General features: G+C 33.5%; 4 protein-coding genes across 5 annotated transcripts; 3 read left to right on the top strand and 1 right to left on the bottom strand.

Annotated features, from left to right (window-relative positions):
• The first annotated feature begins 406 nt into the window (after positions 1-406).
• On the top strand, positions 407-1,552 carry LOC132748167 (uncharacterized). The gene has a single exon (XM_060737718.1). The coding sequence runs from the start codon at positions 407-409 to the stop codon at positions 1,550-1,552; it is 1,146 nt and encodes a 381-aa protein (XP_060593701.1).
• A 1,558-nt stretch (positions 1,553-3,110) lies between these two features.
• LOC132748166 (uncharacterized protein K02A2.6-like) lies at positions 3,111-4,385 on the top strand. The gene has a single exon (XM_060737716.1). The coding sequence runs from the start codon at positions 3,111-3,113 to the stop codon at positions 4,383-4,385; it is 1,275 nt and encodes a 424-aa protein (XP_060593699.1).
• Positions 4,386-5,564: 1,179 nt separating this feature from the next.
• Positions 5,565-16,501, bottom strand: LOC132748176 (nicolin-1-like). Of its 2 annotated transcripts, XM_060737733.1 has the most exons (5): positions 16,388-16,501; positions 15,319-15,390; positions 14,550-14,606; positions 8,892-8,996; positions 5,574-6,130 (listed from the first exon to the last, which is right to left on the bottom strand). In XM_060737733.1, the coding sequence occupies exons 1-5, from the start codon at positions 16,496-16,498 to the stop codon at positions 6,089-6,091; spliced, it is 387 nt and encodes a 128-aa protein (XP_060593716.1). In that variant the 5' UTR covers positions 16,499-16,501; the 3' UTR covers positions 5,574-6,088. The 2 variants fall into 2 exon arrangements, with proteins under 2 accessions (XP_060593717.1, XP_060593716.1); XM_060737734.1 differs by lacking the exon at positions 14,550-14,606 and having other exon boundaries at positions 5,565-6,130.
• A 3,768-nt stretch (positions 16,502-20,269) lies between these two features.
• LOC132748175 (uncharacterized) lies at positions 20,270-23,714 on the top strand. Its single transcript, XM_060737732.1, has 2 exons — positions 20,270-21,836; positions 21,986-23,714. Exons 1-2 carry the CDS (start codon positions 21,496-21,498, stop codon positions 23,334-23,336), a joined length of 1,692 nt encoding a protein of 563 aa, XP_060593715.1. The 5' UTR covers positions 20,270-21,495; the 3' UTR covers positions 23,337-23,714.
• Positions 23,715-25,850: the final 2,136 nt, after the last annotated feature.

The following is a 25,850-nucleotide window of genomic DNA, read 5'->3' as shown; positions in this document are numbered from 1 at the left end:
TTGTACCTTGATCTTTTGTGAACATGAAGTCAGGTCTGAAAAACCAACTCCGGAGTTCAATTAAATGTGCAAGTACTGATTATTTTTTTTTTACATTATGCAGCTATTTTCAACGTGTACTTTTTGTAATATGAGACTGTTTATATAAATGTATACATGCGCATGCTTAGAAAGTAGTCCAACAGTTCTTGTTAAGAGATTATCTTCAGTATTAAACTTGTAGTCATAGAACACACTTGTGTATCTTATTTCTCATTTGAGTTATACGTTTGTCTACTTGTGATATACTCACATACAAAACCACATAACATTACATGGTGTCAGAAATATTGCCGAATTTTTTAAACATTGGATTAATTATAATAATATAGTTAAAAGTGATTTAAACTTATAAACAACAACAACAATGGATCTTAGTGGCATTCCACCACCAGTAATGAACTGGCAAAGCTCAAATTTAATTGAACAGTGGCAAAAATTTAAATTGAACGTGGAACTAATATTTTCTGGACCACTTAAATCTAAATCAGAGGAAGAAAAAGTTTCATACTTATTGCTATGGATTGGTGACGAAGGCAGAGAAGTGTACCGAACATGGGACCTTAGTGCAGAAGACGCCAAAAAGCTTAACACATATTATGTAAAGTATAAAGATCACGTGCAACCAAAACTTAATCCGATATTCGCAAGATATCAGTTTATGAACGAGATTCAAGGAAGTGACTCAATTGACGCTTTCGTGACGAGGCTAAGAAACAAAGCTACAGATTGCCAATTCACTGACAAAAATGAAAACATCCGAGACAGAATTGTATTTGGATGTAATAGTTCCAAAGTACGTGAAAAACTAATAAATGAAGGCGAAAAATTAACATTAGACAAGGCAATACAAATTGCACAGAATTACGAATATTGCCAAAAGCAGATGGCAACCATGGGGGCAGCCGCGCAACAACCAATTGACGCTGTTAAGACGCAAATGCATTATAGAAGAAAACAATCAGCAAATGGACCCACTAAGACGGGAAGGATGCAAGGACATGGATCACAAAATGTTTGTGGGCGTTGTGGCACGCGACATGACCAAAAAACAAACTGTCCGGCAAAGGGGGCTACATGCTATAAGTGTAACAAACTGAATCACTTTTCAAAGCAGTGCAAATCACAAAAAAACGCTATAAGTGTCAATCAAATAGGGGACAATAGTGACATTGAAGAAAACTTGTGCAATACAGTTGATGGATACTCAATTAATACGGTGAGTACTAGCTTACATTCTCCAGACTGTGTTAAAACCGAAATTTGTCTTGGCCCAAACAAATGCCCAATATCATTTAAAATTGACACTGGCAGTGCTGCAAACATTCTGCCCAAGCAACAATTTCAAAAACTGAATTTAAGTACCCCACTTGAGGCCCCTGATTGCAAATTAACCTCATATACAGGTGAAGCACTTTCAATCCTGGGAACAGTCATGTTGACTTGTTATTTTGGAAATCAGTCAATGATTGCAAAGTTTTATGTGGTAGATAGAAATGCATCCCCTCTCTAAGGCTTACAAACGTCGTTGAACCTTGGCTATTTAAGCTCACATTTTCTGTGGAACACTCCCTCCCAAATGATAAAAATAAAACATTTCTGACCAGAGAAACAGTCATAAATGAATACAATGACCTATTTCTGGTGTTGGAACTATTGATGATCACTGCAGTTTACATTTCAAGGAAAATGCAGTACCGACTATTAACCCCCACGAAGAATACCTGCTGCTATAAGAGTACGTGTAAAATCAGAGCTTGACAAAATGATTAAAGACAAGCTTATCACAAAAATCAAGGAGTCTACTGATTGGATTAATTCCTTTGTCGTTATAGAAAACACCCGAAACTGGGGCATAACGAATATGCCTTGACCTTTAAACATTAAATGAGAGAATAGGTAGACCGCATTTTCCCATGCCTACTTTAGAAGATATTACATCAAAACTTAACGCGGCATCAATGTTCAATATTCTTGATATAAAGCATGCATATTGGGGCTTACAGCTTGACAAACGTTCGTCAATGCTAACTACGTTTAACACGCCGTTCGGAAGGTATAGATGGCTTAGACTTCCGTTTGGTATATCGGCTTCCGGTGACTTATTTATGCAGAAAATAAGCGAAATTCTAAAAGGATTATCAGGCGCAACTGCAATAGTCGACGATATTCTTGTATACGGTCGCACACAGGAAGAACACGATAAAAATCTAAAGCACGTGCTTGAGCGCGCACGAGAAAAGGGTGTCAAATTAAACCCAGATAAATGCAAAATTGGTGTACAAGAAGTACCATTTTTCGGTCATGTAATAAGCAAGGATGGTCTTAAACCAGACCAGTCCAAGGTCAAAGCTATAAGCGAAATAGGTCTTCCAAATACGAGGCCAAAGTTAGAAACATTTTTAGGTATGGTTAATTACCTTGCAAAATTTGCGCCAAATCTCGCGGATGCGACAGCTCCCCTCAGGAGCCTCTTGAGAAAAGATGTCGAATTCTGCTGGGAAGAGCAACATGATAGAGCCTTTCAAAAGGTTAAACACATGATATCTGAAGCACCTGTGTTAGGTTATTATGACCCGAAAGCACCACTCACATTAGAGTCTGACAGCTCGAAGGACGCAATAGGCACGTGTCTCATGCAAAATGGCAGACCGATTGCATATGCGTCGAAAAGTTTAACCGAAACTGAAAAGGGTTATGCTCAAATAGAGAAAGAGTTATTAGCCATATTGTATGGTTGTACTCGTTTTCATCAATACACATACGGGAGACATGTGACTGTACACTCAGATCACAAACCAATCGCTGTTATAATAAAAAAAACATTGTCAGCCGCACCACCTAGACTGCAGAGAATGTTATTACAATTACAGAAGTACGACATTAAAGTTATCTAGGTTCCAGGCAAACACATCCCGGTCAGTGATTGCCTATCTCGACAATGTATATCAGATTCGCAGTCAGAAGTAGTTCAAGGACTTGACACACATGTGCACACTGTATGTAAACAACTCCACTTCACCGATCAAAGATTGCAAAATATCTCAGAAATAACAAGCAGTGATAAACAAATGCTCACTTTAAAACAAACAATCATTGAAGGTTTCCCAGAGGAAAGATCAATGTGCCCATCAGATATACTTGAGTTCTGGAACCATAGGGATGAACTAAGTTATGAAAATGGTCTTATATTTCGAGGTCAAAGAATTGTTATCCCAAAATCACTCCGCTCTGAAATTATAGGTCAAATACACACTGGGCATTTTGGTGTAAACAAAACGGTTGAGCGTGGGAAAGAAAATTTCTTTTGGCCCGGCATGATTAAACAAATCACAGAATTTGTTTTACAGTGTAGTACTTGTCTCTCGCATCGTAATTCAAATGCAAATGAACCGCTTATAAGTCATGAGTTTCCTGATAGACCGTGGCAGAAAATTGGCACAGATATTTTTACTCATGATGGTAAGAATTACTTGATAACAATTGACTATTATAGTCGATTCTTTGAAATTGACTATTTGCCAGATACTCGATCAAATACCGTAATACAAAAACTTCGTGCACATATGTCTCGATATGGAATTGTAGATATTTGCATGAGTGATAACGGACCGCAATTTTCGTCAGCAGAATTTGCCGAGTTCGCGAAATCATGGGGATTTACTCACATTACGTCATCACCATATCATAGTAGGTCAAATGGAATGGCTGAAAAGGGTGTGTCGATTGCTAAGAAAACCTTAACTAAGGCAAAAGAATCTAGGCAAGACCCATATGTATGTATTTTAGAATACAGAAACACACCTTTAGAATGTGGTTACACCCCAAATCAGTTGTTAATGGGACGAAGGACAAAGTCTGTAGTTCCAATTTCTGAAAAAAGGCTTCAGCCCCAGACAGTTAGTCCATCAGTGGTTAAATCAAAAATGCAGAAAATCAAGTCAAAACAAAAATATTATTTTGATAAAAACTCAAAAAGTCTAAGTCCACTTCAAGCAAATGACTCAGTTCGTATTCAATTTGGTAAAAAATGGGTACCAGGAAAGGTTACTTCAAAGAATGGAGAAAGGTCATACAATGTAAAGACACAAAATGGCACAATTTACTGCCGCAATAGGAAATTCCTAATCAAAACCCAAGAAAATCAAATAACCGATTTTCTCCCTAATGCACTTGATTCATCGTGCACACAAAAGATCAAATTACCTGATAAAAGTTTCCCACAAAATAGTGACCCTTCTATTAACTCTCAACCACTGGCTAACACATGTGGTAATTATGTAACACGGTCTGGGAGAATTGTAAAGCCTAGTACTCGTTATCAGAATGATACTTATCAGAAGTAAACTGACTGATGATTATACATCTGATAAACGATCATTGTGTAAATAAATAGATTAGTTCGTAATGATTGCTTTTAATTATACTTATATATGAAATAGCTAAAATAATTTCTAAAACAGATTCAATAATATTATCAATGTTTAAACTTTTAAAACATATTTTTAATATTGAATGTCTGTTTGTTATGATATACAATCAAATGCTTTTATTAAAAGAAGAGAGATGTAATATGAGACTGTTTATATAAATGTATACATGCGCATGCTTAGAAAGTAGTCCAACAGTTCTTGTTAAGAGATTATCTTCAGTATTAAACTTGTAGTCATAGAACACACTTGTGTATCTTATTTCTCATTTGAGTTATACGTTTGTCTACTTGTGATATACTCACATACAAAACCACATAACATTACACTTTTGTTAATTCTTAAATCTTAACCTGCTAGAACTAAAAGTAACCAGTATAGAGCAGTCTTACCAGACTCTTCATTATGTTGAGTGTCACAGTTTTGGTTTATACAGAATTTATTTTAATTCGATTGTGCAGGAAGCTATTAGCTTATAAACACACTTTCGAATCCATTCCTGGAACTAACCAGCAATGAGGGTAAAGTTTCTTGCTGTTGGCAACGACTTGCCCCTGACGAAGTTTGAATCTATGAGGCTAGCGATTATTAGATTACTAGTCTGAAGGGTAAACACTCGGCACGGTTCAAGCTAGACTAATTAATAATATGCAGAGCTACTGATTTCATTGAAAACAATGTTATTAATGCTAGACGGATATCCATCTTTGACATGTCAAAAGAGGTCATAGAAAAATATTTGTCTGGCCAAAACTTCCTTCTAAATGCTTTGAGGGATTAAGATATAATTTAACATATGTTTTATTTAAGTTTGGTGTTTATTCTAAACATGTAACTTTATCTGTATGTCTTGCGCTAAATTTTGTTCAAGCCATTGTTACTAAAAATCAATCAATTGTATATATACTTGTGAATAAGACTGGTTTTGGACACTGATCAATTTGTTCGATCTCCCTGTCTCGAACCTATCAAGCTTAATTTATAATTTAGGACTAAGTACTGTTTTTGATTTGGTAAGAATTATCCTCAATAACTTACGGAAAAAAAGTAACCAGATATCACCACATAATAGGTTAACAACATTTATTAATGTCAACCGTTTTAATTGAAACAATGATTTTCATGTTAACTAGTATAAGCCATTAAAAAATAAAAATACAACAATGTAGTATATATCATATTTTGATACATTTATATATTTACATATAAACATTACAATTTAAAAGCCAAAAATTGTACAATTAAAGAAATGTGGCCTGGTGTGGCTTTACCATTATGCAGGCTCTTTACCCGAGGTTAAAACAATCAATTATTATTACCACAGAGCATATAAAAGAGTTTTCTAAACAGATAATATTTCATTATTAATGTCATTTAACATTATTCTTAACCAAACGAACTAATCAGATGTACTAAAACAGCTGTATCATTCCATATTAAGACTGTTTATTTAATGAAATTTTGCTTGATTACTACAGTCTATATTCAATGATTATGTGTGTCATAGAATTATATCTTTTTTGATATAGATATAAACGAATGTTCCGTATAGCCATGGCATCTTCTGTCCGGCCATATCTGCACGGTTCGAATCATTCCGGAACAAATCTTCACTTGTGCTAAGTATATGATAAAAGATTAATTTCATAACATCCGTCTACCTGAAAATAAAGACATTAAACTATTACAAGATTTTAACTACAATTTAATAGAAAATGGAGTCCTCTACATTGCACAAATTATCTAAATCAAATATATTAATTACTCTTTTAAAACATTTGTCTTTTTCAAACAACAACAACAACAACAGCATCAACAATAACAATAACAATTATAATAATAATAATAACAATAATAAGTTCAATTTTAAGTGTTTGAACCACACATTTGTTTAATAAAAAGGTTCAACGTTTCCCTACTACAAAGGTTATATGAACTACCAAACTTTTTTAGATCTCAGTTGTCCCTTCATTTATTCCAGACACAACTAAGATCTTGCGTAAAACCACTGACCTTCTTTGAGCTATATAGAGAGCTTAAGCTTAAACCAAGGATAGAATCAAAAGTCCTCAGTGATATTAGAACCTGCCATAGGAGAGATTGGCAAGGTAACTGGGTTTTAACTAGGTATTAAGACTGGTGTTAGGAGCTTTGCAGAGTAGTTAATTTGTTCTCGGCCCGCATACCCAATTTCAGGAAGGGTAGAGGGCAATGTTAAGCCATAGATAAAATGCTTTGAACGATGTGATATCTCGAATGATTCTGATTGTATGGATAATAACCTATTGGTTTTGAACTTTTTCAAACAATAAAAATGTAAATATACAGAAATGTAAATGTGCGTTACTCCTGGTTATGACGTCAAATGCATATTATCGATTAAGCTTTAAGGAAAAGAAGAGAAAGCTTTTTTTAGTCATAGGCATAAATCGAAATCGTCAGCAAAGGAAAGACGTGCGTATATGCAAAAGTTTATGCAAGTTTTTTTTATTGAATGTTGACCTTGATACTTTCAAAGTAAGCACCCATATATACATATTTTAGCACCAGTGACCTTAACCATTACTGCATTGTCCTAACATCCAAGACGTCTTTAAAGGGCATCTACATAATATTTGAATCTGTTTTGGTAAATAAACAAGAGGGCCATGATGGCACTGAGTCGCTCACCAGAAACAACTGCTTTTCAGTGTTGGAATGTCAATATATTCTAATATTAAATTTGAGCATAAAATATGTTTAAACAATAATTTGAAGAAATGCCATGACCTGGGGCATTTAAGCTTTAGCTTAAACCGGGCTAATCAAATTAATATGAGCAAACTTGATAAAAGACTCACTAAGAATGCTACAAAGTTTGGTGATCATCTCTCAATTATTTCAATAGGAAATGATGTTCAAAGGTTTAGTTATGTAGAAATAGACATTTAAAGGTTTTTCTATTTTTAGCTTAAGCGGCCCCTACAAGGGGCCAATCAAATTCATATGAGCAAACTTGATAAAAGACTACAGACAAAGTTTTGTGATCAGCCATCAATTAGTTCTGTAGAAGAAGATATCTAAAGGTTTTTTTTCAATTTTTAGCTATAGAGATCCCTTAAAGGGGCTACTCAAAAAAAATATTAGCAAACTTGATAAAAGACTACCCAAGAATGCTACAAACAAAGTTTGGTGATCATCCATCAATTAGTTCTCTAGAAATAGACATTTAACGGTATTTCTATTTTTAGCTTTAGCGGCCCCTAAAAGGGGCCAATCAAATTAATATGAGCAAACTTGATAAAACACTACCCAAGAATGCTACAGACAAAGTTTAGTGATCATCCATCAATTAGTTCTGTAGGAGAAGATGTTTAAAGGTTTTTCTATTTTTAGCCCTAGAGACCCCTAAAAGGGGCCAATCAAAATAATATTAGCAAACTTAATAAAAGACTACCTAAGTATGCTACAGACAAAGTTAAGTGAATATCCATCAACTAGTTCTGTAGAAATAGACGTTGATAGGTTTTTCTATTTTCAACTATAGCGGCCCCTAAAAGGGGCCAATCAAAATAATATTAGCAAACTTGATAAAAGATTACCCAAAAATGCTACAGACAAAGTTTGGTGATCATCCATCAATTAGTTCTCTAGAAATAGACATTTTCTATTTTTAGCTTTAGCGGCCCCTAAAAGGGGCCAATCAAATTTGTATGAGCAAACTTGATAAAACACTACCCAAGAATGCTACAGACAAAGTTTAGTGATCATCCATCAATTAGTTCTGTAGGAGAAGATGTTTAAAGGTTTTTCTATTGTTAGCCCTAGAGACCCCTAAAAGGGGCCAATCAAAATAATATATGCAAACTTGATAAAAGACTACCCAAGAATGCTACAGACAAAGTTTGGTGAACATCCATCAATCTGTTCTGTAGAAATAGACATTTACAGGTTATGCTATTTTTAGCTATAGCGGCCCCTAAAAGGGGCCAATCAAATTCATATGAGCAAACTTGATAAAAGACTACCCAAGAATGCTACCGACAAAGTTTGGTGATCATCCATCCATTAGTTCTGTAGAAGAAGATGTTTAAAGGTTTTTTCTATTTTTAGCTCTGCTGACCCCTAAAAGGGGCCAATTGGGATGACATGAGCAAATTCAAGTGTGACTGTCACAAGGATGCTACAGACCAAATTTGAAGTAAATCTGCCTAGTAGTTTCAGAGAAGAAGACAATTGTTGACGCATGAAGACGGACGATGGACGCCGGAGCATCCCCCTTTGATACTAATATAGCTCACCCTGAGCCTTCGGCTCTGGTAAGCTAATAAGAAACGTTGGAAAGTCGAACAAACGAGCTAAGTTAAATAATGTTCTTCCCATTTTTCTGCAGTGAGGGACAGAACATGTCTCATCTGACTGAGAAGAAAAAAACTGTATTACCTCGTATCTCCCAAGTGCACGATTTGTTTGCTGAGCTGCAACCTCTTCAGATAAAGCCCATAACTGTTGTAATGTTGATGACAGTGCTTCAAGGTTTGTTACCCCCTGTAAATATACATATATGTGTATGAAATAAACAATATGTCAAATGAATTAAAACACTGTAAAAGAAAGACTAAATAAAGAATTACTTATATATCAAGTAATATTAACTTACTCTGATTTTAAAGGTTCAGACATGCTAAAACAAAGCTTACTTATTCTGCTGATATTTCTTAAACCTTAGCCTATTGGGACTGAAATATGATAATCCTTTTCCATCAGTACAAAGCCTAGTCGTCAGACTGTACGTTCTGTTAATTGATAAACTTTTAAAATTTCATATTGATAATAAAAAAATTTGATAGTAGACAGTTCCAAAACTCAAAGTTTGATAAGTCCTTTTTAAAACAATCATCAGGTTTCGGGTTAAGAAACATTCCTAAAAACAACATTATTCAAAATCTTTAGATTCCTGTTTATCTGCTTATTAAATAGTTCACATAGAATAAACCTAAAATCCTGAGCATGAGGCAAGAGATTCAAAACTATCCATAAAACTGGTCCTCTTCTTAGATATAATGGACATTCAATTTATCAGTATACATAAGAGCTACATCCTTCTTTATGTCCTTATGCCAATGATTATTCAGAATATTTTGCCTTTACTCTTTGACTTATTGTAAACTTACCAACTGCTAAATTATTTCTAATTTAAAAAGAAACGCTTAGGCGTTTTGATTAATTACAAGCTTTTAAGAAATAAAAATTAAAGCATTTCCTGAGCATAGTGGACCTTTAATGGATGGAACGTCTTAATTTTATGCATATAACATCACAGTATGTACAACTTAATATTTTCACTAAGACAATGCTTACACACACAAAGTTTTAGAGGTTATACTGTTTAGCCAGTATATGAGCTTCCGTTTATATTCTTTGCAAGAAAGACAATATTATTTTATTTTGGAATAGTATCTTTTTCGTTTATTTTATAATGAGGAGGACCATTTTCCTCCTACCCCTTTTATATGCACTCACTATTTAGCCAGGACAAGCATCAAGATCTATAAACTAGCTAAAACTTATTCCCAGATAATACATCATTCGAAACATAAAGCTTTACTGCCAACCTATTAATTTAACAAGCTAAACAGTAACTTCACTTGTAATAATTGAACAATCCTTTTGGGACCAGCACAAGCATTTTAATGAGTTTTAAACAATGTATTATTATATGACTGATATATTTTTTCTTATCAAATTGCATAGTAAAACTGGCAATATCAGGCGCGTAGGTAGTCTGCTAGGTTAAAATTTCTGTGAAGAAAAAACTGCAGGGGCATCACTCCCCTCTAGATTAACGCCTCTTTTTGAATCTAGATTAACTATCAAGTGCATGTAAATTGTTCAAGTATTTATGTTTAATGGAAACTACAAACACAAAAGTAAACATTTTCCCATTGTGTAGTCCACTGTTTCAAGGCATATAGGGAGGAAGCTGCGCCCCTGAATAAATTACAGTCACATCTTTTGAAAAGCTGGCGGCCTAAAAACATGCTTTACTTATATTACTAAATAAGTAAATAAAATACATTTATAATCAGTATTCAAGATTATATACAGCACAATAACTTTCTTACCATGTCCCATACCTCCTGTTTAAAGCAAAAAATACACATAAAAAGCGTTTTAAAAACATTTGATATTTAAAAATCCTTTCAAATGTAAAAACCGTCTTGACATTTAAATTAATTAACAAAATAAAATTTAGTTCAGCAAATCATAACGATTTATTTTGTTTAAAATTGATATATCTAATTTTTACCAACAAGAGTAATTAATTATCTCTAGGTCACTAATTCTAAAACCATTGCCAATATACAGTAGGCAACTGGGTCGCACTCAAGCTAGTAACTCAACCAAATAATAAGACTATTTACCAATACGGTTGCAGTAAGATTGCTTGTATATTGCATCTTGTTCCTTGTATATTGCATCTTATAAGAATCTTACACCGGTACAGACCGGAATATCTAGCTCGAGTGTAACTGTTTACAGCGGTAACGAGGCTCTGCCTAGTTTCCGCTAAACAGTTACCCGAGAGCTAGATATTCCCGTCTGTACCAACAGCCGGTGTTTGATATAACATGTCAATTTCTTTCGGAACAGAAATTATGAAAACTGATATTATCATTACGCACTTTTTTCTTATAGTAGCGTATGAACATACAACTTCATTCATAACGGAAAAATGACGTCATCCTAAGAACGCGATTCATTCATAAGAGTCGCGCGTCAATGACGTCTTTTAAAGCACGCGACTTTTCTTACATGGGGGGAGTAAGACAGAGTTTTCTAGCACCGGTGTAAACGGTAGATAATCCTGTCTGATATGCAAGAAAACATTGTATATAAGAGTCTGGGCGTGTCCTTTTAACTCTTTAACGCTTAATTTGATGGCGGCACAGATTCTGACCACAGCGACCAGCGCAGACAAAGATTATACTGAAAGTCCTTGCCGTCACTGATCACTATTTAGTCAATTCTCATTTTCATTTTTTTTCTCTAATCATGATAAATAAATGTGTCAAAACTATAAGATGAACAAGTCAATATAAGATATTTAAAGTGGTTATGGTTAATAAAAACATGGTCACGATGGTTGTGTATCCTATCAACAGTATAAATCAATAAAATCAATCAACACAACTCACGGTGCTATCTAGTACCAAACTACATTTTGTTGGTGACTGAATTTTAGATTTTTGATATCTGACTTCCTTTAACATGTATTGACTAATGGACAGTTCTATGTCACGATGCATAATGTCACAAACTAAGTTAAGTATCAAAGGTTATAGAAACTGAACACACAACAGAAATCTATCAATTCTAAAAGCTTATTGTTTAAAAGATAAAAAACATATACATATACAATCTAATATATTGCACTATTAAAGTTACATTTTAAACTACAGTTTGTTTGCCAGTTCAAACCTAAATTGTAGGAATCAACAAAGAGGATTTAAGTTGTAAGTTATAAGTGACGCAGGAATTTTCCAAGTTTACAGAGAGCCATATTTCATTCTAAATCCATGCAAGAGTAATGGGTCTATAAAAGTGCTCTTTGATTGTTATCTTTAACGCACGAACTAAGCTTACATTTTTGAAGATTGCAAAATTTCAACCTAAACGTTTGGAACAAAAGGGAATAATTAGACATATTTCACGTTGGAAATATCGGCTCTAATAATGATCCTACTGACAAGTAATACGTTTCAAATGAATATCCATGGTTGCTTAGAAGGTCAACATAGCACCTTAAAATTTAACCAATGCTCGAGTTAAAGACCCTAAGCAGTGACTGCTGTTTATGGTTTATGACTCGACTCAAAGTCATGTGGCTGTTGTGAAAATGAAGTCGTACAAGACGTTTCTGGAAAAACTGCATTTACAGTGGCCTTGACACTAATGTAAGAGAACCTGTACACAGTGAAAAGTGTTAGAAAACAATTCTGACCACACCATTTAAGTCCGAGTTGGCAAACAAACAATTTTTTAAAAGTGGTCTTAATTGGCATAAGCCTGATATATGTATAAAGGTGAAAGATACACAAAGTTGTATACATTTAATGCCGTATATTTTGTGCACGATATTTACAATCAAGCTATACATTAAAGCATTTTTTTCTAAATAGAAGATACATGTATTTTGACATTCTACTCAAACTTAATATATTTCTAATTAAATCTTTCTAACAAAGATCATTACATTAGACCTCTGATTGCATGCAAAGGTAATAACAGGCCTGTTCCTCGTGTCCTGTGTATTTGTTTGTTTTGGGTTTTACGTCACATCGACACAGTATAGGTCATATCGCGACGTTCCAGCTTTACTGGTGGAGGAAGATCTCAGGTGCCCTTCCGTGCATTATTTCAGGCACGAACGGGGACCTGAATAGAACCACCGACATTCCGTAAGCTAGCTGGATAGCATCCTCACATGAAAGAATCCAAAGTCCCTGTCGTGATTCGAACCCACAGAGGTGAGGGGCAAGTGGTATAGAGCCAGGTCAACCTGCATATCCTTCTTATAATCTATGCAATAGACTGCTCAAAAATCAGCTTTTTGATATTAACATACTCCCAATTATAATAGTTTAAAAGCAGATTAAAGTATCTTTTTTTTCTTTCATTTTCATCATAATCTAACTTTGCTTCAAAAATGTTTTAAAGTATAAAGAGTTTTAACGTTTACTGGATTTGGCAGAAAATGCTCACAGGTATAGTTGCTTTTATTCAGGTGACTGTCAATCTATTCACAATTACTACTTTGAAAAGTATATAAAAAGGGTTGTTTATATTGATGCTTGATTTTCTTTGCAAGACAGTTTGTAGTTTATTCGAACCATTCTCAAGGTCGCATCTTGAAATAAACCTAGACATTTTCTCAGATCAAACTAAAACCTCAGGCACAAATTGTACATGGACTAATGAAAATACAAATGTTCAGAGACAGGTCTCAGAAAAAGTTTTAAAGCCTTAGACTCTGTACAACAGTCAATTGTCATATGAGTGTGAGCCTAGTATAACTATTGAGAGCTTTAGGCACCTTTATCACAAGGTCACTGTTTCAATTATTGTTAAATCAAATATACGTAAATAAAAGAATGCAAATGAAAATATTTATCACAAAAAAACATCACAATTTCAGGATGAATCGTATAAGGATGAGCAGAAAACATTACATACTATACTATTTTAGGAACTTTTACCCCACTAAATGTTAAACTATTGCTAAATCACTGTAAGGACATTAAGAGCATAAAATACCTTGCAAAAATCGAGCTACATTAAAGAATCTCAGCTTATCCAAGGTTAGCATGCAATTAAGTAGGATCTAGTTACAACAGATTGTATCTCAACCTATGAACCGTCTGTTAATTGAGTATTAGTCTCTGATATGTTATATTTGATTCAACATTGGAAACCAGTAACAAACCGCCACTTCAACATAAAACTGATTATGTTTTCTGTAAAACAATACACAACCAACCATATGTTACGTTTTTTATTCTTATTTGGTTTTATCCCTATTTCAACTAAAAGTTTGTCATATTTTGATTTTGGAGGATGGCCACCTACCACCTAACCTGCTTTTGTGGATAATTTTCCAATACTAACCAATTTCTCAGTAGTGAAAACTACTAATAAAAAATTATTTATTTATTAGCATTGAGAGATAAATGAGATAAATGACCATTAGATTCAATTTCAGAGACCCAATGTCAGAAAGATATTTCCCCTTGCTCAAGATTAAACAAGCAGCCTCGGTACCCTACCTATTGAGCTTAGAATAATTTATTGTTCATTAACAATGTTTACCTGCTTTGGGTGGACACTTTTCTAAAACAAAATATTTAATGACAACAAAATTTTGAAGAGCTTTTTATTATAAGTGCAACAATTACCAAAATAGTAAGAGGTAATTATAATTAATATTTTTGCTGTTCAACATTCCCGACAACTAAAAAATAAAAAAGCTATGTATTAATTCTACAAACAACGCTAAAACAAAAAGGTTAGTTATAAATACTTGTGTTATTTGTATCTTACCATTACATCAGGATCCTTTTTGATAACTGGTGGGGGTAACCAGTCCTCCTCTGTTGGCTGGTTGCCATAGCAACAAAAGAGTTGATCAATTAATATTAAAAAAAGTTACCAAAACCACTATTGAAAAATACAATAAATTATTAACAAATTACTTCGTTATTCAGTATATAGCATAAGAAAGGAATAAAAGGATTTAGAAAATCTTGAAGTGTTAATATATGTGAGGTCAAGTAAAATCACGCATAAGGTGAAAGTGACCAATTCTAAATGCGTAGACCAAACTTAAAATCATCGTTGTTTCCCCTCCCGTGACCATGCCATTTTAGATTGAGTAGTCAGGAAAAAATATTCAACATTTATCCGAGTTTGTATACTTACAATGCAAAATCATGAGACATTTATAAATATGTGATTCTCATTGACAGACTCTGCGTCCATGTTATTTTTGTTTTGGAAATAATTTTTTTTTTGGGTAGCGGCGGTTTTTGTGGATAGGTAGCGGAATGGAAATCAAACAATATTCTATTTTATGTCCCGTGTAAACAATCTCTTACTTATTACTGATACTGGTAAATATTAGCTAGCATGCTATCAAAGAAATAAAAAAGTAAAAGTCTATAAATCTAGCCAGAGAGGTTTAAGTATAAAGAGAAAATAAACTTTATCATTAAAATTTAAAAAAACATTTCCCCCAAAAAGAACAACATCCTTACTTAGTAAAATATATGGTTTGTGTAATAAAGAGTGAACAAAATCGAATGAAATTTACCTCAACTTTTTTCTTTCCAGATTTACTTGGAGTATCTGTGAGCCAAGCAGGAAGGGGATTTGGACGTCCTGACTAAAATATCCAAAATAGAAATATTCATTTATAGAGGAGATAATACTTAATCACTCATCCAAAACATTTATAAAACACTTCCTCTTATAATCATTAAAGATAAAGTGAATCCTGTACTGTTAAAGAACCACATTCATCTGCAAGGCACTTATTGCGAAAATTTACTAGAAATGTGTTCACAGGACAAAATTGTTTGCCTTCACATTCCCGTTCTGCCTGTCTAGAGACAGCTTACCAGCAGCAAGGATAGATAAGGGCCAGTCTATATGCCCGAAAATATAAGGGGCATAAAATCACAATAGACCATACTTTCAGAAATTTGTCGTTTCAGGCAAATTTGACAGTTTGACAAGAGCTATCATTAAAACAGACAATAATGCTCCAAAAGTAGGGCCCAATAAAAGAACAATGACCTTTGACTTACAACAAAGGAACGATGGTAGGAGTATATGACATTCTCAGTGTGCCCAATTATTTCAAGATTTGACCATGCACAACCATCAATGTTCTATATTGACATCCAAGTGTAACCTTCCACTTCCAAGCTATCGACCTGAGGTTTGGTGTAAAAGATTTTCTACTGAGCCATAAAAGTATGTCTAGTTTTTTCAGAATCAATTCATTAATGACTTAATTTATTACTGGACAAATGCATCCATGTACTTTTCTGAAACTATACTTAAAAAGTCTTAGTGAAATCTTGATCTTGGGTTGAGTTGGGTACTTATTACTGAAAGATGGAAACACTAAAGGACAGACAAACAGAGGACGCTATAGAAGCTATTAATACCTCCCCATACATTCACCTACAAAGTTCCAGACAAGATTTTTAACAACAACTTAACCTGTATATAAATACTTTCAACTATAGTAACCACTATTTGTCTAACAATTTGTTACAGAGAACCTTATTTTCTTAACATATAAATAAAATCATTATTTGAAAATGGAGAAGAATTATAGATTTAATTTTGTCATGACATTATAATGTACTGACCTCGGATGATCTGTATATCTTGAGATCTTCGATTTTAAATTCTTTCCAAACACAGGAAGGTTGTTGTAGAATAATTCTTAAAGCTGAGACATTTACTAACTCAAATTGCATCTGCAAAATTAACAAGAGGGCCATGATGGCCCTGAGGTCGCTCACCTGTATATAGCCCCCCCCCCCCGGGCTCAATTTTTACCCAAGGGCTTTTATTTGTTTATTTGAACAGACTTGGTAGACACCCATAAGAAAATGTTTCATGCAAAACATCTCAGTTCTAGCTCATTGGGTTTTTTAAAAGAAGATTTTTTAAGTTTTTACACATATAGTTAAAAACAATGACACCCCTCGGGCAGGGCCAGTTTTGACCCCTGGGCTTTTATTTGAACAAACTTTGTAGATATTTACTTAAAGATGTTTCATGCTTAATATCTAAACTCTAGTTATTTGGGTTTTTTCAAAGAAGATTTTTAAGTTTTTGCTATGTATATAAGGAAAATCAATGACCCCCGGGGCGGGGCTAGTTTTGACCCCAGGGCTTTTATTTGAACATACTTGGTAGACACTTATTAGAACATGTCTCATGCTAAATATCTTAGCTCTAGCTCTTTGGGTTCTTTAAAAGAAGATTTTATATGTTTTTACTATATGCATATAAGGAAAATCAATGACCCCCTGGGGAGGGGCCAATTTTGACCCCAGGGCTTTTATTTGAACAAACTTGGTAGACATTCACTAGAAGATGTTTCATGCCAAATATCTAAGCTCTAGCTCTTACGATTCTTTAAAAGAAGATTTTTTAAGTTTTTACTATATGCATATAGGGAAAATCAATGACCCCCAGGGGCGGGGCCAATTTTGACCCCAGGGCTTTTATTTGAACAAACTTGGTAGACATTCACTAGAAGATGTTTCATGCCAAATATCTTAGCTCTAGCTCTTTGGGTTCTTTAAAAGAAGATTTGTTAAGTTTTTACTTTATGCATATAGGGAAAATCAATGACCCCCTGGGGCGGGGCCAATTTGGACCCCAGGGCTTTTATTTGAACAAACTTGGTAGACATTCACTAGAAGATGTTTCATGCCAAATATCTAAGCTCTAGCTCTTTGGGTTCTTTAAAAGAAGATTTTTTAAGTTTTTACTATATGCATAAAGGGAAAATCAATGACCCCCCGGGGCGGGGCCAATTTTGACCCCAGGGCTTTTATTTGAACAAACTTGGTAGACACTCACTAGAAGATGTTTCATGCCAAATATCTAAGCTCTAGCTCTTACAGTTCTTTAAAAGAAGATTTTTTAAGTTTTTACTATATGCATATAGGGAAAATCAATGACCCCCCGGGGCGGGGCCAATTTTGACCCCAGGGCTTTTATTTGAACAAACTTGGTAGACACTCATTAGAAGATGTTTCATGCCAAATATCTAAGCTCTAGCTCTTACAGTTCTTTAAAAGAAGATTTTTTAAGTTTTTACTATATGCATATAGGAAAAATCAATGACCCCCCCGGGGCGGGGCCAATTTTGACCCCAGGGCTTTTATTTGAACAAACTTGGTAGACACTCACTAGAAGATGTTCCATGCCAAATATCTTAGCTCTAGCTCTTACAGTTCTTTAAAAGAAGATTTTTTAAGTTTTTACTATATGCATATAGGGAAAATCAATGACCCCCCGGGGCGGGGCCAATTTTGACCCCAGGGCTTTTATTTGAACAAACTTGGTAGACACTCATTAGAAGATGTTTCATGCCAAATATCTAAGCTCTAGCTCTTAGGGTTGTTTAAAAGAAGATATTTAAAGATTTTTCTTTCGGTTGCCATGGCAACCAGAGTTCTGCATGGAATTAAATTCTTTGAACAATTTTTAAAGGTGACCACCAAAGGAACATTCCTGTGAAGTTTGGATGAAATTGGCTCAGTGGTTTATGAGGAGATGTCATTTAAAGCAAAAGTTTACGGACGGACGACGGACGGACGGACGGACGCCGGACGAAAAGCGATCACAAAAGCTCACCCTGTCACTTTGTGACAGGTGAGCTAAAAACAAAACGTTTAAATATTATCAAATCTTTAAAAATATGATAATGCCCTTCAGTTACATTCTCCTTTTTTAAAATAAAATGGTTAAGTGATTGATATTCATATTTTTACAATATAGGATCTCACATGAGTCGCCATTATTATACATGTACATAAGTTATGAGATTGTGATACATTGTATAGTAAAATAATGAATTCTACTGGAAAAGCACGCAGCTGTCAAGCCTTTATTGAACCAGGCGCTAGCCAAATCTATAGGTTTTGCAGCATATGTACGCGTCCAACTCAACAGTGTATAATGTCTTCGTTATTTCACAGCACCATTTTTTCACTTTTGACAAAACTTTCTCACTTTGAGTACAAATCGATTTGAAATGATTTTCTTTTTGGAAAAAATGTAAACAAGCCTATACAGAGTAACTACCGTAATGTATTTTATTAGGCTAGATGGAAAACAATATTATGGAATTTTTGGACTGGCAATATAAAAATGAGGCTAAATTGATTAAGTTTGAACTAATGAATATTTATACTGGGGAAATCAAATGCTCACTTCGTTGGAAGTTCATTGGTTACATTTTATAAGGTGTGAAAAAAACTATGTCATTTTTATCTACATGACATCAAGCAATGTTTGGTTATCAAAATACCAATCTCATTGAAATCAGATCATTGGTTTCGTCTTTAACGAACGGGTAGTGGAGCGACAGTTAGGATATGATTTTAATGAGATTGTTAAAATACATTTTCTATAATAGAAATTTATTATAAATTTCATAAACATGTGTCCACATAATATAATACTAACAACACTCTAGGATAAAATGTTTAGGAGATCATAGTATTCAAACTTTTCAATAGATTTTTTTTCTAATTGACCTCTTTTAGTAATCTGAACATAAATTCATATTGGTTTTCTATCAGTTACTAAGGCCTAGCAGTTTTCGGACTCTATCAATATTCACCCAGTACAATATATTTTTACCGATAAAGTATGTGTGCTACTTCATGAAATCAAAAAGACGTTTGTTTTCAAGGCAACACAGTAATTAAAATACTAACTGCTGCGGTTAATATGCTTTGAAGTTTGGCCTGTTATTCAAGGTTACCTTAGAGGTCTTGCGACAGTTAGAAATAAGCAACCATTGGGGAATTCCAGTTTAAAAGCTCATGAGCAATAATTGTTGCCCAATTCTAAGTAAAACAATATATTTGCAGACGACTTGGAAAAGGTTGGAAACTTCTATTTCTTTGAGAAAATTATCTTACCATTGCTTACTCACTGGTACTGACTTACATTCATAATTAACAAGAGCTGTCCGTAAGACAGCGCGCTCGACTTTTTTATTGCTTGCCAATAAAAAAAGTTTTTGCAGTAAAAGGCAATACAAGAATCTCTGTATTTTTAAAGTGAACAATGGCCATGAGCATTAAGATATTTAGTGAAGAATTATTTTACTGAATTGTGTGATACCCTTGAACACTGCAGCAAAGTTTGAAATGTTTAAGTCAAAAGAGGGCTGGTAAGAAAGAAAAAAAAACTAAGTCGATAAAAGGCCTTAATTTTTAAAACAAATCCTTGACAGAGTTACCTTCTCTTGCGTACAGATGGGGGTAATGATGTGAAATAGCATTAAAAGTTTCAAAGCAATATCTCAAAGGGTTAAGGCAATAAGTGGATTTTACCCATATTCAATGTATTTTCTAAGTCAAAAAGGGGCATAATTCTGTCAAAAACCTTGACAGAGTTATGTCCTCTTGTCTGTTGATGAAGGTCGTGATGGTAAACAAGTATGGTCACTTTCAAAGCAATACCTCCAATGGTTTTGAAATAAAGTGAGGTGGTACAAAAAACTTAACCAAGCTCAATACACTTTCTAAGTCAAAAAAGGGCCATAATTCTGTCAAAAACCTTGACAGAGTTATGTACTCTTGTCTGTAGATGGAGGTTATGATGGTGAACAAGTATGGTAAGTTTCAAAGCCATACTTGTAATACTTCTGAAATAAAGTGGGGTGGTACGAAAAACTTAACCAAGGTGTGACGCCAACGCCGACGCCGACGCCGGGGCGAGTAGGATAGCTCCCCTTTTCATAGAAAAGTCGAGCTAAAAAGGTCCAAAAAATTGCTATGAAAGTTTAAATGAATGTCAGAAAAGGTGTTAAATTTCAGGCTAATATTCCAGTTTAGAAGTAAAGTGAAGAAGCAACATTGAAAGTATGATAATGATAGAAATGTACCTAACTGTGGTCTGTCAAAGTTGTGTAATCGACCTTTGACAGATTCTAATTTTACTTGTAAGAAAGGGCGAATCTTTTGTGTCTTAAAACTGCTAGGAAACCAGTATGTTTTCAATAGGTACAATAAAAGTACTAAAAGATTTTTACTGGACTAATTTTTAAAATCTGAATTTAGAGAGGTGATTCTGTACTCATTCCTTTATTCATATAAGTCTCCCTTTGATAATGACGTCTAATTAAAACTTTCATTGGACAACCCCTCACATAAATCCTAGTATCAAAAATGGCAAAAAATGGTTTATTCTGCACCAGTTCATTTTTGAAGTACGTAATTTTTTGCATAAAGAGGCCATTCATATAACTTTTTCTATCATTTGATTATTCAAGGTTAGATATTTTCTTTCCAGTTTTATTGATTTAAATAGCATATTTTTTAACCTTTTTTAACCAGCCCTATGTAAATAATCTATAAATCTTAATGTTTAAAAATGTAGTATTGAATGTGAACTTTAGTTGATATTTCACCAATTAAGTTCATCTTTGTGCAAAGAGGTATAAGGACACCATTGAGAATGTTAAATAAAAGTTGATCAAATCATTTCAGCATTATATAATAATAAGAGAGGATAAATGTAAATGAAAAGTGTATAAAAACTGTGATTGTTACTGAAGTACGATGTACAAGATACTTAAGGCTTTACAGTTATCATAATTATAAACTATATCAATGTTCAAAATTTAAAATATCTCTGAAAGAAATAGGGCCAATTTCTATCGATTATACAATGTGAATAGATCAACTAACAGACCTGTAGTTGGAAAAAAAACAACGAAATGGCTACAGGAGGACAAAGTTATACAGATATGTTTTCGGATGAAATATTTGATGTTTTATGTTCAATGTGTAAAAATAAAGGAAAAAATACGGAAGCCGAAAAATTCTGTGTATATTGTCATGATTACTTTTGTAGAACTTGTGTTCAAGTTCATAACGAAGTACCTGCATTAGTTGGTCACAAGGTGCTGAATAAATCTCAAGTTAATACAGTAACCAGCAAATGTCTGCCAAGAGCACCAACGGAGAGATGTGACAGACACAGTCATAAACACATTGATATGTACTGTCAGAACCACGATAATGTTGGCTGTTCTACATGTATGGCAGTTGATCACAGGTAATATTTTCTTTCTAGATATAACAGAGATTATTTTTTTTAATGAATATGGAATGTTTAAATCTTAAATATGTAACAATTAAGAACATATTATCTCTTCAGTCGTCTCATTGCCTCTAATACATAAACTGTCTTAACTTATTTTTCAGATTATGCAAGGATACATTTTACATACCAGAATTTATCCAAAATAACACTTATCAAGTTGCACCAAGAGAAATTCACACAAAACTCAAGGAAATAGCCAAGACCTTTGCAAAACAAGCTGATATAATTAAACAGGATAAACAAAGGCTGTTAAAGAGGAAAGCAGAAATACTGGCTGATATTAGAAAATTCCGTCAAGAAATCAATGACCAACTTGACAAGTTGGAGAAAAGTTCTATAGATGAGATAGAAGATAAAGTAAAAAGTATTGAAGACAAGATAGAAGATAGTCTCAAACAGCTACAAGCAAACAAGTCCAGAGTTAAATCAGCTTGCGATAAATTAGCAACTACAAACACAAATCAATGTGAAAAGTTTGTTAATGTTAAGATGGGAGAGGATGCTGCAAATGTTGCCAACAAATATATGGAGCATGTCAAAATGAAAAGTAAAGTAGATGCAATAGAGTTTCAACCTGATAGAACAATTCTTACACAGCTACAACAAAAGAAATCCCTGGGCATACCATCACAGACACCTACAAAGACTTCTGGCAATTCATTTCAAATAAAAGGAAAACAATCATATAACATAAAAGTAAAGTCAGATCAACACGGTTGTTATATTGGGAATGCCTGCTATATGGAAGATGGTACACAAATTCTAGCTGATCACAATAACAACAAACTTAAACGGTTACACAGTTATAACTTTACTGTCACAGACTACTGTGATCTACCTGGAGGACCATGGCAAATGTGTGTGATCAATAACACACAAGTGGCAGTAACTGTGCCATCAAAAAAGGAAGTTCATCTCATTTCTCTAGAAAGACAAATGAAAACAACAAACAAGATTAACACTGATTTTAAATGTTATGGTCTTGCATATGCAAACAATAATTTATATATTTCAGACCATGACACATCAGTATATATGTATACATTGTCAGGTAGGAAGCTTAATCAGTTCAGTAAGAAACAATCAGGACATAAGCTGTTCTCTAACATACACAGTCTAGCTGTCAGTAAGGATGCTACAAGGATTTATGTTGCTGACTACAATACTGGACTGATAGTACTGGACAAAAATGGTCATTTAATTACATCATTTAATGATGAACAATTAAACAGGGCTACATGTTGTTATCTCATTGAAGCAGGTAGTGTGCTTGTATCTGGATTTGACTCTAACAATGTTTTACAGTTTACATCTGACGGCGAGCTGATAGGAGAGGTTATAAAAGCTGATAGCGGAAAAGGGCAAATTAGATCAGTTTGTTGTAATCAACAAATGACTAAGATGTGTATAAGCAGATTGGCAGATGATAACATTGAAATGTATGCTATTTAATCAGCATACCAAACGATTACAATACAAAAAGAAAAATAAACATGTCTGTAAATCCATGCCTTTGCTCAAATAATATACAAAGTGTTATTCATACTTTTCTATTATAGGTTTTATACTTCCCATTTTAGAATGCATCTGCTTCAATTGTTATTTGTGATATTAAAAGAATGATAAAAATCAATACTGTTTTTTTTTAACAATATGAATAAAGTCATATTATGCAAGTATTTGGTGAACCTAATATTGTTGCATTCAACAAGTTCAATAAATTTGGTAATAAACACAAAAGATACATTTTTATTCATTACACAACCAAAATAAGAATGATATACAGTAAAAAAGAGTCATTCTTTTCATTGATGCATATATAGTGCAATGCTAATACAGGCTGTCCAGCACCTTCTGACAAAAAATTAGGGCAAATTTTAGGGCAATTTTTAAGAAATTTTAGGGCTAAAATTTAGGAATTTTAGGGTAAATGAAAGAAATTTTAGGGCTCAAATTTGGAATTTTATACTAAATTATGGCCTCAAAAGACCATTATATGGGCTCAATTTTGCATATTTGACACAAAAGTAACTCACAAATAATGCTCTAGTTCGGTTATAGCAAAGGTGTTACCAGTGTTCCATAGTCACCAGTGAATAAATTGATTCACTGGTCAACTGCCTTTAAAAAGAGCTGAAAAACTACATTAAAACATAACTAGAATGAAAACATTTTCAAAGTTATAAGAATCCAGGAACAACCAATATTCAATTACTTAAGCTATGATTAGCCAATAAAAATGCAACTTCCTTGGAAACTTTTTTATCACAATTTTAAACAGGTGACTATTTTGATATAGTCAAAGTGGTACAATTTTCATTGTTCCATTTAAAACTAACAGTTTCTTATATTTTTTGATAACATCTGATCAATTAATCAAGTAAAGATATAATAAGCCCTATAATAAATGGAAGAGGAAGTTATGCTTTAAATTTATTTTAGCTATAAATGCATTTCTTATTTGGTACATTTAAAACAAGTCTTGATCTTTCTTAAAAAACAATAAAAATGATATGACCCACTAGAGTCATTCCCAGGCATATTTAAACTTAAATTCAAACAGCAGGATATACACCTATGAAGAATTTGTTCAAGATAAATCAGGCTACTAAAAATTGTAGAAAATTTCATTGTTCAAGATAAATCAGGCTACTAAAAATTGTAGAAAATTTCATTGTTCAAGATAAATCAGGCTACTAAAAATTGTAGAAAATTTCACAACAGTGTCAGTTTTTTCAATGACTTTCAACAGTTTTTTTCCAGATTTTAAAAAAACTTACACTACATGTATATAACATATGTCAATACATGTTAATGTGTACAAAAGGGCAGCTGAAGGTGTCACTTCTTATACGCTAATTGGTAGACAAAATGGTTAAAGCATTCAATCATTACTGCCAGTTTACCTTACCCATTTTATAATTAGCAAATATGGAAACTTGCTAGATCTGCCAGCTGGTATCACTTACATAAGATCTGTTCTACAGTCATCACTTGAAAATAACTTGATTACAAAATTAAGACGTTATTAATAAGGACCCCTGCATAAAGTCTGGTGAAATTTAGTGGTGATTTGTGTAAATAGTTGCTTTAAATACCACCTAAGACTGAGGTAAATGGTAAAACTCTGTAGCCAATAAAAATATGACTTCCTTGGAAATTTTTATCACAATTTTAAAACAAGTGACTATTTTGATATAGTCAAAGTGGTACAATTTTCATTGTTCCATTTAAAACAAACCAGTTTCTTATTATTTTCTGATAACATCTGACATCAAGTATGGCATTTCTGCAGGAATGAAGTATATGCAACATGTGACTTATGCAATTTAGTCAGACATGATATCAACTCCACTGACTGCGTTTGAATTTAGGTTAAGATTGAAACATGGTTGTTTCTGGATATGTTTATCACAAAGGATAAAAAAATAGGAATTTAAGTGAAAAAATAGGGCATTTTTAGGAATTCCCTTTGAATTTTTCATTTTTTTAGGAATTTTAGCCAAACTGAAAAAAATTAGGATTTTTTAGGAATTTTAGGGACGCTGGACAGCCTGCTAATATTAACTTGCTTTGTAAGAATAACATTCAAATGGTGTTAATTTTCATTGTGGTTACACCAGTGTAAATTTTTTTCATATATTTCTTATAATTTTTATTTCTGCTTTTAAATTATAATACTTCTGTGCATAAATAAAATACATTTCTCTATTGTTTTATCCTGTTTTGTCATTACTTCAACTACATAATTCATAGTCAAGTTCATACAAGAAACCAAATAGCTAAGTACATAATGAATTAATGATGGCTTTTAAAAAAGAAACATATATTCTAAGCATCTATGACCTTGAGGTTTTTTTTGTTTTTTTGTTTTACGTCACATCGACACATCGACCGAGTAAGTAGGGTGTCAGTAATACTGAGTTCCAGCGTTCTATGCGTGGAGTGAAGACCATTCAGGACTTC

The sequence above is a fragment of the Ruditapes philippinarum genome, unplaced genomic scaffold (genome assembly GCF_026571515.1).
Source record: "Ruditapes philippinarum isolate M1 unplaced genomic scaffold, ASM2657151v2 ctg3175_1_1_1_1, whole genome shotgun sequence".
Lineage (NCBI taxonomy): Eukaryota > Metazoa > Mollusca > Bivalvia > Venerida > Veneridae > Ruditapes > Ruditapes philippinarum.
This window is presented reverse-complemented; position numbering and strand designations above follow the sequence as displayed.